The 18,860-nt window shown below is 39.7% G+C and overlaps 1 protein-coding gene across 1 annotated transcript in view; it reads right to left on the bottom strand.

Moving 5' to 3' along the window:
* LOC113888438 (multidrug resistance-associated protein 4-like) overlaps window positions 1-18,860 on the bottom strand; it is a 131,040-nt gene that overhangs the window by 53,314 nt on the left and 58,866 nt on the right. Inside the window, exons 15-20 of the mRNA XM_027535566.1 lie at window positions 17,411-17,507; window positions 14,694-14,861; window positions 13,806-13,946; window positions 12,749-12,786; window positions 12,279-12,364; window positions 2,386-2,532 (exon numbers count right to left, since the gene is read on the bottom strand). Of these exons, the coding sequence (XP_027391367.1) occupies window positions 2,386-2,532; window positions 12,279-12,364; window positions 12,749-12,786; window positions 13,806-13,946; window positions 14,694-14,861; window positions 17,411-17,507 (677 nt within the window). The remainder of the gene's footprint in view (window positions 1-2,385; window positions 2,533-12,278; window positions 12,365-12,748; window positions 12,787-13,805; window positions 13,947-14,693; window positions 14,862-17,410; window positions 17,508-18,860) is intronic.

Below are 18,860 nucleotides of genomic sequence, written 5' to 3'. Positions count from 1 at the left end.
CCCCAATGTTCATCGCAGCACTGTTTATAATAGCCAAGACATGGAAGCAACCTAGATGTCCATCAGCAGATGAATGGATAAGAAAGCTTTGGTACATATACACAATGGAGTATTACTCAGCCATTAAAAAGAATACATTTGAGTCAGTTCTAATGAGGTGGATGAAACTGGAGCCTATTATACAGAGTGAAGTAAGCCAGAAGGAAAAACATAAATACAGTATACTAACGCATATATATGGAATTTAGAAAGATGGTAACAATAACCTGGTGTACGAGACAGCAAAAGAGACACTGATGTATAGAACAGTCTTATGGACTCTGTAGGAGAGGGAGAGGGTGGGAAGTTTTGGGAGAATGGCAATGAAACATGTAAAATATCATGTAGGAAATGAGTTGCCAGTCCAGGTTCGATGCACGATGCTGGATGCTTGGGGCTGGTGCACTGGGACGGCCCAGAGGGATGGTATGGGGAGGGAGGAGGGAGGAGGGTTCGGGATGGGGAACACATGTATACCTGTGGCGGATTCATTTTGATATTTGGCAAAACTAATACAATAATGTAAAGTTTAAAAATAAAATAAAATTAGAAAAAAAAAATAAGATCAGTCAGGTGTGAATAGAATCCTCATTTTTACAGATAAGAAAACCAAGAAATAGAGAATTTAAGTAACAAACACATACGTATTAACATAATTATAAATTGCTATTACTATTAGTAACTAGCACCAGTACTGAACCCAGGCAGTTGGCTCCAGAGTCCATACTTTTAAATCAAGGCAGACAAATCCTACCTTGAGATCTGCCTGCCCAATAGTGTCCACCTGCTTTGGCCTACAGTCCTGTGGCTAGTTGATGACTAGGTCAAGGCTACTTCTGTCTGACCTCCAGCCCACCTCCCTTAACAGGTCCTGTCAATTATTACTTGCATAAGCAAAGCCACCCTGGGCCTCACAAAAAATCTAACCAATTAGATAAAGTGGGCATGTACACTGATGAACTAACTCCTCAAAGAAACCCAGTATAGAGGCTACCTTCCAAAACAGGATAGGTGAAAGATACAGGGTGGAGACATCAACCACTGGGAAACCTCCAGGGACACTCATATTGAGAAACTTACTACTGAACATCCACCTGCTACGTACCACAAAGCCTCTTCTTACATGTCAGCAAAAGTCCACTATAGAGTTAATTTCATTGAAGAGGATATTTACATTTCATCAATCTTCTAATTAATTTATCATTGCCATTTTAGGTAAACCTCAAAGTGTCCACACATGCCAGAAGCTCTGTGATTCCAGAAATGGATGGGAAATGAAAGAAAGAAATGCGCAGCCTGTCTCATGGAGAGAGATTCCTTGTAAGAAGGTCCTTCCTAAAGAATAACTTAGCTTGTGGGCTGTGCTTAGTCGCTCAGTCGTGTCTGACTCTTTGTGACCCCATGGACTGCAGCCCACTAGGCTCCTGTGTCCATGTGGATTCTCTAGGCAAGAATACTGAACTGTGTTGCCATGCCCTCCTCCAGGGGATCTTCCCAACTCAGGGATCAAACCTAAGTCTCCCACATTGCAGGTAGATTGATTTTTTATCATCTGAGCCACCAGGGAAGCTTAACACCACATAACACAGCCAACATTTTTTTAATTTCTTTTTTAATTAGAGGAAAATTGCTTCACAGTGTTGTATTGGTTTCTGCCATACAACAATGTGAGTTAGCCATAATTATACATATACCCCCTTCCTCTGGAGCCTCCCTCCCCCCTCCCCATTGCACCCCTCTAGGTTATCACAAAGTGTCAGGCTGGGCTCCTTGTGTTTTATATCAACTTCCCACCAGCTGTCTATTTTACACATGATAGTGTTTGTACGTCTGTGCTACTCTCCTTCCCCTGCTGTGCCTGGAAGTCCATTCTCTACATCTGAGTCTCCACTCCTTCCTGCAAATAGGTTCATCAGTACCATTTTTCTAGAGTCCATGTATATGCATTAATATACAATATTTGTTTTAATCTTTCTTCACTCTGTATAACGGCTATATGTTCATCCACCTCACTACCACTAACTCGAGTAGTCAGCAACACTGAAATACACTTCCATCAAATATATGGTGTTTTGTATGTCAGGCAACAAATGGGTTCCTAAATCATTCTGCAAAGGGAATATTTATTTTTCCACAAACACAAATTGGAATAAAAGCTTATATGCTTCTATATTCAGATTTTCTCTGGTAGGAGGAAAAACATCAGCTTTTTATAGAAAATGGATCAACACAGGACAGTGATTTTCTTTCAAGTATCTCCTCCATTTTCAAACATAAGCTATAATAAGGCACAAAATGGGTTTGTTAACAACCATTTTTACTGAGAAAACTTGGTGTCTGACTTACCTATTGAGTTTCTATCGAAGAACACTACCAGAGATCTCAAAATGGACTCTACCATTTTGTTGTGCAAAATTTGTGAAGAACGAATAAGGATGTAGAATAAAACCAGAGATCTCGTGATGCCGAAAAGGATGGTAAATACATTTAAACCTGAAATAAAGAAACATCACTCAGCACAAGATCTCTGCTTTTTCTTCAATGATCCTAAAGCAGAGCAAACACTTTATAAGTGCATTATATATTTTATTCTATAACTTATGTATAAATTCATATATAATATATAAATTTATACATATAATAGATTCTATAAGAGTTTAATACAATCACAAACACATTTATAAAGAATATAAAAATCACTGTTTCTCATTAAATAGAAACCACATGGGGAAAACAGCAGGTGTAAGCTACAACTTCAGGCTTTCCTAATTCAAGTACAAGTTCTAATAAAACTGAGAAGAAAGAAAATGATAAAATGCAGTCATCTTTTTCTCTCTGAATATCAAATCTTACTAATTACAACATGTCTCACAATTTAAAAGTGAGGTATGTTTTGGTACCAAACAAAAGTTGGCTTTAAGGCAATAAATAGTAGACTGAATAATGCAGAAAATGAATATGTGATGTGAAAGATTGATCACGGGAAATCACCCAATCAGAACAGCAGACAGAAACACAGATGTAAAAAAAAAAAAAAAGCAATATGAGACCTATTTGATAATATAAAGCATGCCAATCTAGGCATAATAGAAATTCCTGAAGGAGAATAAAGAGGAAAAAAAGGATTAAAATGTATTTGAATAAACTATGGCAGAAAACTTTCCAAATAAAGAAGGAAACAGATATTTTAGTACAGAAGCAGAGGGTCCCAAGTGAGATAAGCCTGAAGAGACCTAAACAAAGACATATACAATTAAAATGGCAGAAGTTAAAGAGAAGATTCAAAGGCAGCAAGAGAAAAACAAAAGTTAATTACAAAGGAATCCCACCCCATCCCCAGCCCACCCTGGGCCAAGGCTATTAGTTGTTGTTTCTACAGAAAAGTTGCAGGCAAGAAGGGAATGGCAAGATATATTTAAGGTCCTAAAAGGGAAAAAAATCTGCAACCTAGCATACTCTATCCAGCAAGATGAGCACTTAGAAGGAGAGATAAAAGTTCTCAGACAAGCAAACAGCAAAACAATACCAAACTGTCCTAAAGGATATACGAAAAGTGAAAATGAAAGTCGCTCCATCTTGTCCTTTGTGACCCTGTGGACTACAGTCCATGGAATTCTCCAGGCCAGAATACTGGAGTGGGTAGCCTATCCCTTCTCCAGTGAATCTTCCCAACTCAGGAATCAAACCCAGGTCTCCTGCATTGCAGGCAGATTCTTTACCAACTGAGTTATCAGGGAAGACCGCCCCCACCCCCACCCACACACACCATATACTATAAGGTCTTCTCTAAACAGAAAAGAAGCAAGATTCCATGGGAAAGAGAATATCACAGTTGGACAGTAAATCACTTAAATAAGCCAATACATAGATTAAACATTTTTTTCTGTGAAATCGATGATAACCACAATGAACAGCAAAAGGGTAAACATTAAGATGTATAAGAGGCACATCAAAATCACAAAATGGGATATGAGAGTAAGAAAATGCAGATATTTTTTCAGAATGTGTTTAAGCCTATATGTTGTTAAGTCATGTTGCTAAGTCATGTCTGCTAAGTCATGTCTGACTCTTGTGAGCCTATGGATTACAGCCCACCAGGCTCCTGTATCCATGGATCTTTCCAGGCAAGAATACTGGAGTAGGTTGCCATTTCCTTCTCCAGGGGATCTTTCCCAACCCTAGAAGCCTTGTCTCCTGCATTGGCAGATGGATTCTTTACCACTGAGTCACCAGAGAAGCCCTAAGCTTATATGACTACCAGTTTAAAGCAAGCAGATATAGGAAGAAGTTAACATAATTGAAAAAGAGGGTAACCATAAATCAAAAACATACAATAGATTCCAAAGCCAAAAAGAAGAGAGCAGAAGCATAACACAAAAGAAAATCATCAAAACTAGAAAAGAAAAAATAAAAGATAAGGAACAAAGAAGAAATAAAAATCAACGGGAAAACAAAGTTGAAGATGGTGATAAATATGTATATATCAAAAATTACCTTAAATGTCAAAGAACTAAACACACAAAAGACACAAAGTGGCATACTGAATAAAAATAATAAGAGCATACAATATACAATATGCTGCTTATAAGAGACCTGCATCAGGGCAAAGGACACACATAGATTGAAAGTGAGGGGACAGAAATAGATATTTCATGAAATAACAAGAAAGTGGAGGCAACAATACTCATATCAGACAAAATAGACTTTAAAACAAAGATTATACTGGAAAATATAGAAGGACACTAGATAATGATGAAAAGATCAATATAGGAAGATAGTACACTTGTCAACATATATGCAACTAATATAGGAGCATCCAAATACATGGAACACATACTGATAGACATAAAGGGAGAAATTGATGAGGATGCAATAATAGTAGGAGCCTTGAACACCCCACTCACAACAGAGATCTTAAATGAAACCATAGAAAAATCAGACTTACTAGATATTTATAGGACATTATATCCCAATAAACCCTAACATACTCATTCTTTTCAAGTGCAGATGGACCATTCTCTAGGATGGACCCATACGATAGCATAAAACAAGCCTCAACAAATTTAAGAGGACAGGAATTATTTCAAGTATCTTTTCTGACCACAATTGCATAAAACTAGAAATCAACCACAGAAAAATAAGGAAAGAAAGATTACATGGAAACTAAACAACATGCTGGATTTTCCAGGTGATGCAGTGATAAAGAATCCGCCTACTGATGCAAGAAATGTGGGTTCAATCCTTGGGTCAGGAAAATATCCTGGAGTAGGAAATAGCAACCCACTCCCACTCCAGTGTTCTTGCCTGGAAAAGCCCATGGACGGAGGAGCCTGATAGGCTGCAGTCCATGGGGTCGCTAAGAGTCAGACACGACTGAGCGACTTCACTTTCATTTTTCACTTTCACGCATTGGAGAAGCAAATGGCAACCCACTCCAGTGTTCTTGCCTGGAGAATCCCAGGGACAGGGGAGCCTGGTGGGCTGCCATCTATGGGGTTGCACAGAGTCGGACACGACTGAAGCAACTTAGCAGCCAGTATTCTTGTCTGGAAAATCTCATGGACTGAGTAGCCTGGTGGGCTATAGTCCATGTGGTCATGAAGAGTCGACACAGCTGAGCAATTGAGTGCACACACACAAAAAAACATGCTAGTAAGGGGAAAAAAAAAATGGATCAATGATTAAATCAAGGAGGACATTTAAAAATACAAATGACAATGAAAACAGCCATACAAAATCTATAGAGTGCAGCAAAAGCAGTTCTTAAAGGGAAGTTCATAGTAAAGTAGGTCTTCTTCAAGAAACAAGAAAAACCTCAAATAAACAACCTAACCTACCACCTAAAAGAATTAGAAAAAGAAGAACAAAACCTAAAATCAGCAAAACGATGGACATAATAAATATCAGAGAGGAAATAAATATTTAAAAAATAGAAAAAAATCAATAAAACCAAAAGCTGGTTCTCTGAAAGGGTAAACAAAATTGACAAGCCTCTGGTTAGTCTTACCAAGAATAAAAGGAGAGAACCCAAATAAACAAAATAATAAATGAAAGAGGATAAGTAACAACTGATTCTACAGATACATAAATAAACCATGAACTGTATTTACTAACAAACTGGACAACCTATGAGAAATGGACAAGTTTCTAGACACATGTTGCTGCTGCTACTGCTGCAAAGTTGCTTCAGTCATGTCTGGCTCTGTGTGACCCCATAGATGGCAGCCCACCAGGCTCCTCTGTGTGTGGGATTCTCCAGGCAAGAATACTGGAGTGGGTTGCCATTTCCTTCTCCATTCTACAGCACACCAAAACTGAACCAAGAAGACATAGAAAATTAGAACAGACTGATCACTAAAATGAAATAGAATCTGTAATTGAAAAAAAAAAATCCCTACACACAAAAGTCCAGGATCAGATGGCTTCACAGGTGAACTTTACCCAACAACAAAGGAAGAGCTTATACCAATCCTCAAATTCTTCCAAAAGATTGAAGCAAAGGGAATATTCCCAAAGATATTCCATAAAGCCAACATCATCCTGATATCAAAACCAGTTAAAGATACTACCAAAAATGAAAATCATAGGACAATATCCTTGATGAATATAGATGCAAAAATTCTCAACAAAATATTAGCAAATTGAATCCAACAACACATTAAAAAAAAAAAATCATGCACTATGATCAAGTTGGATTTATCCCAGGGTTACAAGTATGGTTTAACATATACAAATCAATTGATATGATCCATCATATCAATTAAAGAAAACACAAAAGCCACATGATCATCTTAATAAATACAGAAAAAGTATTTGATTAAATTGAACATCCATTCATGATAAAAAAAAAAAAACCTCTTAAGAAATTAAGTACAGAGGAAATAAATCTCAACAAAATGAAAATTATTTATGACAAACTGAAAGTATAAGTCTTTCATTCATGTCCAACTCTGCAACTTCATGGACTGTATGCAGACCATTAGGCTCCTCTGTCCATGGATTTTTACAGGCAAGAATACTGGAGTGAGTAGCTATTCCCTTTTCCAGGGAATCTTCCCAACCCAGGGATCATGCATTGCAGTCAGATTCTTTACCATCTGAGCCACCAGGGAAGCCCATTTATGACAAAGCATACGGCCAATATAATACTCAGTGGTGAAAAGCTGAAAGCCTTCCTGTTAAAATTTGGAGAAAGACAAGGATGCCCACTCTCACTACTTCTATGCAGCACAGTACTTGAAGTCCTAGCTACAGCCATAAGACAAGAAAAAGAAATCAAATTTATCCACATTTTGAGGGAAGAGGTAAAACTGTCACTATATGCAGATGATAATATATATACAAAACTGTAAAGACTCCACACAAAAACTAATAGAACTGGTAAATGAATTCAGCAAGGCATAAGGATACAAGATTGACACACTGAACCAAGTTATTTTTTATACTCATAATGAAACATTATAAAAGGAATGTAAAAACAAATCAAAATCACATCAAAAAAACTTAAAATACCCAGGAATAAACATAATCAAGGAGGTGAAAGATTTATAAAACATTAAAAGAGGAAACTAAACATGATCCAAAGAAATGCAAAGATATTCCATGCTCTTGGATTGGAAGAATTAATACTGTTAATACTGTTAAAATGGCCATACTACCCAAAGCAATCTACAGATTTAACAAGATCCCTATCAAATTACCCATAAATTTTTCATGAAACTAACAAATACAGCTAAAACTTATATGAAACCACAAGAAATCTAGAACTGCCAAAGCAATCCTGAGGATAAAGAACAAAGCAGGAGTCATAGCCCTCCCAGACTTCAGGTGATAGTACAAAGCTATAGTTATCAAAATGGTGCAGTTTTGGCACAAAAATAGACTATGAATAAATGCAACAGAGAGCCAAGAAATAAATGCATACACCTTCAACACCTGTTAAAGTTAATCGTCAACAGAAGAGGCAAGACTTGTTTATTATATACAATGTATATTATAAAAGACAGTATCTTCAGTAAGTAGTTTTGGGAAAGTTGGACAGCTGTATGTAAATCACTGATGTTAGAACAACTCTCACACAAAAATAAACTCCAAATGGCTTAAAGACTTAAATATGACATGACACCATAAGACTCCTAGAAGAGAACACAGGTAAAACTTCCTCTCACATAATTGTACCAATGATTTCTTAGGTCAGTCTCCCAAGGTGATAGAAATAAAACCAAAAATAAACAAATGGGACCTAATCAAACTTATAAGCTTCTGCACAGCAAAGGAAACCATAAACAAAATGGAAAGACAACCTACAGACTGAAAGAAAACCTTTGAAATTGATGTGATTGACAAAGCCTTAATTTTCAAAATCTAAAAACAGCTTATATAATTCAACGACAAGCAAACCTGCTCAAAAAATGGACAGATGACTTAAATAGACATTTTTCCAAAGAAGACATACACAGATATATGCCAACAGATCTATACAAAGATACTTAACATTGCTAGTTATGAAATGAAAACTACAATAAGGTACCACTCAACATCAGTCATAATGACCATCATTGAAAAATACAAATAACAGATGTTGAAGAGGGTGTGGTGAAAAGGGAACATATGTACACTGTTGGTAGGAACGTAAACTGAGGCAATCACTGTGGCAAACAGTGGAGGGTCCTCAAAAAACTAAAAGTAAAGTTGCCAGCAGTTCAGTTCAGTTGCTCAGTCATGTCTGACTCTTTCAGACACCATGGACTGCAGAACGCCAGGCCTCCCTGTCCATCACCAACTTCCAGAGTTTACTCAAACTGATGTCCATTGAATCAGTGATACCATTCAACCATCTCATCCTCTGTCATCCCTCTCTCCTCTTGCCTTCAATCTTTCCCAGCACCGGGGTTTTTTCAAATGAGTCAGTTCTTTGCACCAGGTGGCCAAAGTATTGGAGTTTCAGCTTCAACATCAGTCCTTCCAATGAACATCCAGGACTGATCTCCTTTAGGATGGCCTGGTTGGATCTCCTTGCAGTCCAAGGGACTCTCAAGAGTCTTCTCCAACACCACAATTCAAAAGCATCAATTCTTCAGTGCTCAGCTTTCTCTATAGTCCAACTCTAACATCCATACATAACCACTGGAAAAACCATAGTCTTGACTAGACGGAACTTTGTTGGCAAAGTAATGTCTCTGCTTTTTAACATGCTGTCTAGGTTGGTCATAACTTTTCTTCCAAGGAGCAAGCATTTTTAATTTTATGGCCAATGGCAACATCTTCAGTGATTTTGGAAATCAAAAAAATAAAGTCTGTCACCGTTTCCACTGTTTCCCCATTTATTTGCCAAGAAGTGATGGGACCGGATGCCATGATCTTAGTTTTCTGAATGTTGAGCTTTAAGCCAACTTTTTCACTCTCCACTTTCACTTTCATCAAGAGGCTCTTTAGTTCTTCTTTGCTTTCTGCCATAAGGGTATTGTCATCTATATATCTGAGGTTATTGATATTTCTCCCAGCAATTTTGATTCCAGTTTTTGCTTCATCCAGCACAGCGTTTCTCATGATGTACCCTGCATATAACATAAATAAGCAAGGTGACAACATACAGCCTTGATGTCCTCATTTCCTGAATTGGAATCAGTCTGCTGTTCCATGTCCAGTTCTAACTGTTGCTTCCTGACCTGCATACAGCTTTCTTAGGAGGCAGGTCAGGTGGTCTGGTATTCTCATCTCTTTAAGAATTTTCTACAGTTTGTTGTGATCCACAGAGTCAACAGCTTTGTCATAGTCAATAAAGCAGAAGTAGATGGTTTTTTTTTTTTTCTGGAATGCTCTTGTTTTTTCAATGATCCAATGGATGTTGGAAATCTGATCTCTGGTTCCTCTGCCTTTTCTAAGTCCAGCTTGGACATCTGGAAGTTCATGGTTCACATGCTATTGAAGCCTAGCTTGGATAATTTTGAGCATTACTTTACTAGCATGTGAGATGAGTGCAATTGTGCAACAGTTAAAGCATTCTTTGACATTGCTTTTATTTGGGATTGGAATGAAAACTGATCTTTTCCAGTCCTGTGGCCACTGCTGAGTTTTCCAAATTTGCTGGCATATTGAGTGCAGCACTTTCAAAGCATCATCTTTTAGGATTTGAAATAGATCAACTGGAATTCCATCACCTCCACTAGCTTTGTTCATAGTGATGCTTCCTAAGGGCCACTTACCTTTGCATTCCAGGATGTCTGGTTCTAGGTGAGTGGTCACACCATAGTGATTATCTTGGTCATGAAGATCTTTTTTGTACAGTTCTTCTGTGTATTCTTGCCACCTCTTCTTAATATCTTCTACTTCTGTTAGGTCCATACCATTTCTGTCCTTTATTATGCTCATCTTTGCATGAAATATTCCCTAGGTATCTCTAATTTTCCTGAAAAGACCTCTAGTCTTTCCCATTCTATTGTTTTCCTCTATTTCTTTGCATTGATCACTGAGGAAGGCTTTCTTATTTCTTCTTGCTATTCTTTGAAACTCTGCATTCTAATGTGTTTATCTCTCCTTTTTTTTAAATTTTATTTTATTTTTAAACTTTACATAATTGTATTAGTTTTGCCAAATATCAAAATGAATCCACCACAGGTATACATGTGTTCTCCTTTGCCTTTCACTTCTCTTTTTCTCAGAGCTATTTGTAAGGCCTCCTCAGACAACCAGTTTGCCTTTTTCATTTATTTTTCTTGTATAGTCTTGATCCCTGCCTCCTGTATAATGTTACGAACCTCTGTCCATAGTTCTTCAGGCACTCTATCAGATCTAATCCCTTGAATTTATTTCTCACTTCCACTGTATAATCATAAGGGATTTGATTTAGGTCATACCTGAATGGTCTAGTGGTTTTCCCCTGCTTTCTTCATTTTAAGTCTAAAGTTGGCAATAAGGAGTTTATGATCTGAGCCACAGTCAGCTCCTGGTCTTATCTTTGCTGACTGTATAGAGCTTCTCCATGAGGTCGCTAAGAGTCAGACACGACTGAGTGACTTCCCTTTCACTTTTCACTTTCATGCATTGGAGAAGGAAATGGCAACCCACTCCAGTGTTCTTGCCTGGAGAATCCCAGGGATGGGGGAGCCTGGTGGGCTGCCGTCTATGGGGTCACACAGAGAGGGACACAACTGAAGTGACTTAGCAGCAGCATAGAGCTTCTCCATCTTTGACTGCAAAGAATATAATCAATCTGATTTTGGTATTGACCATCTGGTGATGACCATGTGTTAAGTTGCCATATGATCCTGCAATCCTACTCCTGGGTATACATCCAAAGACAACTGATTTGAAATGAAACATGCACCCTGTGTTCACTGCATTACTATTTACAGTAGTCAAGACATAGAAACAATCTAAATGTCCATCAACAGATAAATGGATAAAGAAGATGTAGTATACACACACACATATATAATGGTATACTGAAAGTATACACACACACGCGCACATATAATGGAATACTGATCAGCCATAAAAAGAATGAAATAATGCAGCATGAAAATTGCAGCAACATGAATGGGCCTAGAGATTATCATACTAAGTGAAGTAAATCAGAAAGAGAAAGACAAACATCATATCACTTACATGTGGAATCTAAGATATGATACAAATAAACTTATCTACAAAATAGAAACAGACTCACAGAGAGAACAGACCTGTGGTTGCCAAGGGGAAGAAGGGTGGGGGAGGAGTGGACTGGGAGTCTGGGGTGAGCAGATGGAAACTATTATACTGAGAGTGGATAACCAGATCCTACTGCATAGCACAGGGAATGGTATTCCATAGTCTGTAACAAGCCATAATGGCATATAATATGAAAAAGAATATATATGCACATATATACTCATATACACATATATAGCAATGGCATACAATATGAAAAGAATATATATGCACATATATATTCATATATGCATATATACATATATAGCATTCTATATATATGAAACTGAATCACTTTGCTGTACAGCAGAAATCAACACAACTGTACTAAATCAACTATACATCAATAAAATAAATTTTAAAAGTCTTCATTCAATCTTTTTCTTCTAGTCAATTTTAAAAATAATCATTCCAATTAATTTACAGAGTAAATGCAACTGAGACTTAATCTGTTAAGACATTACTGAATTACTCCTGGAAGCCCTAGTTGCTTGCACAGGCTCACTAAAAGCATTTCACACTCCTGTATAATAGAGTAGAAGATTCAACTTTACCTGAATAAACTACTAAGTACCAGTTCAGATCGATCGTCTTCATTTCATTTCCTTGTCTACTAACATTGATGTGGTGTTCATTCGCCCTATGGAATAGGGAAGAGAAAAAAATGCAGTAGATAGAATTAGGTAAAGACAAAAAAAAAAACCCTCAATTTAGGAGACATGGTTTATGCTGGAAAACAATTCCCAGCTCATGGGGCCTGGTGTCCCTCTATCTTATAAAAATTCAACTTGAATCATGAGTTTCAGTTCTCAAACTGTCTACGAGGAAGCTGCTGAGGGTAAGACATGGGGACAGACCATGGGGGGGTCATATTCCACCAGCAAGAAACTTTTTCTTCAGGGAAACTCCGTGAGGGTTAGAAGAGGAGGCTGAACAAGCTCCACCGCCCTCCCTGGCTCTGTGGGAATGGGAGGGAGCTTCCTGTCGACTTTCAGCACTTTGGGTCAGACCAGGAATCACTCACCAGTCTAAAAGCCACCAATCCTGCAGGACATAGGCAACCTGGGAGCAGGAAACAACAGTCACTCACACACTGATGTTACTGAACCCTCACATCCTGCTCACTAGGATGGGGGACGGAAAGGCTCCAGAGCATGGAGACGGTCCTTCCAGCTCAGGTCTGTGCCAAGCCCCACACCCCAAATGACCACAGGACAGGGGAGGGCATGCTGCATTTTAATATCTCCAAAAGACATTGTTATTTTCCTAGAAGCTCTCTGTCATGTACACACAACACCAGTAAAGCTCACTTATTTAGCTCCCCACAAAAAATGCTTTTCAATGCAAATCCAGATGAACTGCAAATACAGTAATAATAGTGTAAATGTTGGAGTTTTTCAAATGAAAGAAACTTAACAGGTACTGTGATGGTCAGTTTTCTATGTCAGCTTGGCCAGGCCAGTCTCCAGTGATTCAGTCACTGGTCTAGACATTGCCATGAAGGTATTTTGTGAATGTGGTTCACATCCATCATGAGCATGGAAGTAAAGGGGATCACCCTCAACACTGTGGTGGCCTCATCCAGTCAGTTAGCCCTGAAGAGAAAAACCTGAGGCTTCCCGGAGGAGGAAGAAATTCTGCCTCAAGACAGCAGGGTCAGCTCCTGCCTGAGGTTCCAGCCTGCAGGCCTGCCTTCCTGATTTCACACTTACCAAGCTAGATCCCACAGCCTCATGGGCCAGTTCTTTAAATATCTTCATATACATACTAAGAATAATGATAAATAAAGTATAAGTGAAGTGAAGTGAAGTGAAGTCGCTCAGTCGTGTGTGACTCTTTGCGACCCCATGGACTATAGCCTATCAGGCTCCTCTGTCCATGTGATTTTCCAGACAAGAGTGCTGGAGTGGATTGACATTTCCTTCTCCAGGGGATCTTCCTGACCCAGGAATCGAACTGGCGTCTCCAGCATTGCAGGCAGACGCTCTACCATCTGAGCCACCAGGGAAGCCCATATAAAGTACAAATAATATGTAAATACCAAACTGAGGGCACAAACCAAAATAAATGTCCTTATTTACCTGAGCTGCGATGTTCACTAGAATAAGGAAAATGATGATAGACCAGTGAGTACCAGCTGTGAAGTAATTCTTGTAGGTCTTACAACCAACTTGTCCCTTTGAATAGTCCTCCAGGGGTAGTTTAACCAGTATATCCTCAATCTGTGAGGGGAAAAATGTCAGTGAGAGATAAAACATTAAGTAATTAATCCCCAAATATCAAAAGTTCAACAGTAACTTTCATTGCAAAAAGGTGGGGACACACACAAAACTCATATGCTGGCAGGAGTGAAAGAGTCTGTCTTCTAAAGAGAAGGGTGTGGAAATACCTAGAAAAACCACATATGCATTTATGCTTGGACCCAGCCATCCCATTCCTAGGAATCCATTAGGGAAAAAAACAAAAAACAAAAAAACATCATCTGCATGAGGCTATTCACGGTTGGCTAGTTTTGCTTAAAGTCAATCATGACTCTCAACACAAGCACACCATACCCAATTCAAGTATAAATGCAGAAGCTTGTTCAAAATAATACACAAAATGATATTGAACTAATGTTTAGCTTGTAATCTTTTATTTTGTCACTCAATGATGGAAACATAAAACATAACTGAGCCTCAAAATACTAGTCAAATACAGTAAACTGAGCTTGCACAGCAAGTTGGAGTAAGGTGAATCTGGGTAGCAGGGGACAGCATGTGATCAAAATCTATGTGGTTCCTGAATTTCAGAGAGTGATTCCTGAGTGTGGAATGTGAGGGACTAATCTGAACACTTATCAGAATCATCCAGGCTCCTGGGTTTGGATATCGAGGAGGACCTGTGTATGTATAACTGGAGCAGATTGAAGGCCCACAAGGCCACCAAGAGCAGATGGATCTGGACATGTTGCAGGATGAGAAACTCACATCGTGGTCCTCTGGGGCTGCATCTTTCATTGACTGTGTGGAGGACTCTTGAGGCTGGTCTGGAGACTTGGAAGATGGTTCAGGCTCCTCAGTCTTCTTTGAAAGGGAGTCAGAATCTATTCTGGATTTCAGGAACTCAGTGTAAGGCCCCTTTTCCACCATTTCACCCTAAAATTAAAAAAAAATTGAAAGGCATGTATTTGCATTTGTTAATACTAACCTAATATAAATGCTAATCAAGAGAAGTAAACGGATCTTAAGTTATGATTTTTGTAAGAAAGTGATCATTAGGTCTGAAATTCTGGAGGACAAATCTAGTTCGGTTCAGCTTGACATAGAACTGAGCATTGTGTTCTCTGCCAAACCCTGTGTTAGGTGCTGGGGTATATGAAAGAAATATGTTCTCATGTGTTAAAGATGGATATCATTAACATAAGAAATGGCAGGCCACTCCAGTATTCTTGGAAAATCCCATGGACAAAGGAGCTGGGTGGGCTACAGTCCATGGGGTTGCAAAGAGTCAGACATGACTGAGCAACTAAACAACAACATGTTTGAGAAATCTGAGCCCCACATTCCTAGGGGAGTGGAGAATCTACACATGGAACTACTTCTATGCAGTTAGAGATTGTACATTTTAATAATCTTTCCCAGAGTAGAACTTCACTTGATAAGTGAGGAATCTGGCCACGGGCCTGTGGAGCAGACAAGGGTTTAGGACACTGTTGCTGAGGCCCAGAGGCAAACAAGCCAAGACTGAAGCATCAACCAACCAGTAAGCCTGAAATATTCTCATTTATCTCCAGTCTACCACCAACCACACTAGGAGCTGTGGATTGAATGGTGGCCCCCCAAAAGTACGTTCAAGCCCTAAACATGACATCTGTGGGTATGACGTTATTTAAATACAGGCTCTTTGCAGATGTAATCAAGTAAAGATAAGGTCAGACTGGAACAGGGTGACCCTACATCCAGTAATACTCATGGCCTTATGAAAAAAGACCCAGACAGACACGGGGACAATGGCCATGTGACATCAGAGGCAGAAACCACAGTGCTGCAGTTAGAAGCCAAGGAACGCCAAGGAACACTAAGGGAAGCAGATGAGCACCAGAGGCTGGAGGGAAGGATTCTCCCCGCTGGAGTCTTCAGTGGGAGAATGGCCCTGCCAGTACCTGGATTTGGGACCCATAGCCTCCAGAACAGGGAAATGACAAACTTCTGTTGTTTTAATTCACCCAGTTTGCGGCGCTTTGTTACAGCAGCTCTAGAAACTGACATCCTAGCTTAAGCCCATGCTGCTGTCTCCTCAGCATTACTAAGACTTGTAACTGCTTCTGCTGTTACCCCTCCAGTGCATCATAGGACTCTCTTAACTCTCACATCAGACCACATCCCTCCTCTGCTCTGGACCATCCAAGGCTTCCATCCCACTTCCGGTCCCCTGCCCATTGCTCAGAGACCAGCTCCCTCCTGTCCCCCTGCTCACTCTCCTCAGACACACTGGTCTTCCTGCTGTTCCTCCAACCTGCCAGGTCAGCCTCATCCTGAGGACCCCCTGCTTCAGACCCCCTCCCCCAGGTGACTGTGTGGCCTCCACCTTCATGTCACTCAGACCCCATGAGGCAGCAGCTCCTCAAAGAGGCCAGGATGTCACCCTTTCTGTCACACCCATCCCCATAAGAACGGGAGCCCCGTGAAGGCAGGGCCTTGACCTCCTGCTGCACAGGCTCCCACATGGATCGGGCACATAGAGACCTGCGGGGAGCTGCCCGTGAGAACGGGGTCCTTTGTCCGAAGGACACAGCCCTGGGAGCTGCCTCAGTCCTTGAGGGTTTGCTTGCAAACATAGCTCTCTGTCCCGCCACCCCAGAGATTAGGCGCTTATTTACTGCAGGCACCTGGAGTTCTGTGCAAACTTTTCACGCACAGAGAAATGTTATCTGGTGTAAGAAATAATAACAGGGTGCCATTCCCATGCTCTCAAGATTTCTTGTGACTGTTTGTAAGATGTATAGGTCAAACAAAGAAAATGTTAACTGTCTTGTCTTTCTCACGCTCTTCTGTATAAATATGAGATGCTGAATAAAGTTGGTGTCAGACTGCGTCCCTTCGTGGAGACGTGTCTGAACCTCTCGACCCCATCTTTGTTGTAGATTTCTCTTGCTTTAGTTTCTTTTCTCAGCCCTGCCATGTGCGTTCTCGGGACCTGATCGACTTTGCCGGCTGGCACCGGCAGAGACCTGCACAGGGAGACCAGCAACTGGAGACACCAGCAGAGTGGGCATCTCTGACCCAGGTGCTCGGCTACCCAGCCTCACTTCTGGTGCTAATGGAAGATGTTTAGCAAACTGTGTTTGACTATAACATGGTTACAAACGGGTCTTAGTATCTATAATTTCCAAATTAGTATACTCTGACTCAAATCCTGGAAGGGGAAAACAAAATCTTGTATATAATATAGCATTATTATCCTTAACAAATTTCATTAGAACAGTGATGACTCAGTAATTCTATAGTAGCAATTTTATACACTTTAGGGTTTATGTGGCTTAGAGCATAATAGTGACATTTCTATGGTCTTTGAATTCATCCTCAGGGCATGAGTACCACCAGCTCTGGGAAGAAGGGAGCAAAAAACTGAGGGAGAAGAGGGCATTTATCATGACTCCGAGGAGAGTGCTAGCAAGCTCTACAGATTTCTAGAAACTACTTACATTTTCCAATTGCAGAATGTTACTTGCAGCTTTTAGGTACTGCAACTGATGAGTCACTAAAATTGTGACCTTATCTTTCAGGGCTTGGCAAATACACCTACAAATATAAAAGGTATGGCATGCAAAAGCACATTAATGGGGATATACCAAAGTAAAAAATTATACTTTTAAAACATAGTGAGACAAAGACAACATAATAGTCAAAAATCTGCACTTTAAATACCAAATAAATGACAAAATTTAATACAAACATAAATCAATGAATTTGGCAAGGTCTTCAAATTCATCAGCAGCAAGCTTGACTCCAGCTCCACTAAAAAATATTCTAAAAAGCAATCCAGTGAAGGAGGCGCCAAGAGCTAACTTCTTTTACCTAAAACTCAGCTAAGCATTTATATATTTCATAAGAAAAGCAATTGAGCAACACTGAGATTCCAAAACTCAACTGAACTAAAACACTGTTATTTCTATGTGAGAATAGGAGAACAGGAATCTATGTCATATAAAAATGGTACAGGATGCTTGGGGCTGGTGCACTGGGATGACCCAGAGGGATGGTACAGGGAGGGAGGTCGGAGGGGGGTTCATGATGGGGAACATGTGTACACCTGTGGCAGATTCATGTTGACGTATGGAAAAACCAATACAATATTGTAAAGTAATTGGCCTCCAATTAAAAGAAATAAATTTATGTTAAAAAAACAAAATTATTTAACTCCTTGAAAAAAAAGTGTACATTTTTAGGCAGTTTTCTATGCGATTATTTGTGATTTACGATGTACAGATTAACAACAAAAATGAATAGTTTCTTGATAACCTTTGCCAGAGTGCATATTTTAGACCCTTCCCCCCAAATAATATTAGACAGAAAATGAACGCTGGCATGGCCTCAACATTCCCTTCAACATTCCCAGTCCCATTCAGGAAGCAGTTCTTCTTTCATTAGGACTGAACACCTTCCAAACATGGAAATGAAAGAACGAAACCCAAATGGCCCAAATCGGAGTGGAAATCAACCAACAAATCAAAAGACATACCAACTCTCTTAGCCAAGACCCCTGTGTGGTCAGACCACCCAAGATGGCTCTTCTCTTGTCCTCTCTACATCCCCTGCCTGACCAGTGCCTGCTTCAACTACACCTCCTCACGTGACTGACCTTCCTATATGTTTGTCCCAGAGTCCAGCGAATGGCTGTTCTAGCTTTAGATCAGAACCCTCCACTATGCTTGTCAAAGGGGCAGGAGGGGCATGACCCTCTGCTGGTTTCCATGGTAACCAACAAGCCAACTGGATGTCAATTCCCCTGAAACTGGTAATTACCTCCTGCCTGTTAAGAGCAACAGCTGCTGCCAAGTTCTGCCAAGGTGTAACCCAACAATCCCCTCAGTGTCCTTCACATTATTAAATGTGTCCTTTCACAGTAACCCCTCAATCTGCTCCTCATTTTAT

Source organism: Bos indicus x Bos taurus, unplaced genomic scaffold (assembly GCF_003369695.1).
Source record: "Bos indicus x Bos taurus breed Angus x Brahman F1 hybrid unplaced genomic scaffold, Bos_hybrid_MaternalHap_v2.0 SuperScaffold_100135, whole genome shotgun sequence".
In the NCBI taxonomy this organism is placed as follows: domain Eukaryota; kingdom Metazoa; phylum Chordata; class Mammalia; order Artiodactyla; family Bovidae; genus Bos; species Bos indicus x Bos taurus.
Note: the sequence above shows the minus strand (reverse complement) of the source record. Positions and strands in the feature narration are given on the sequence as shown.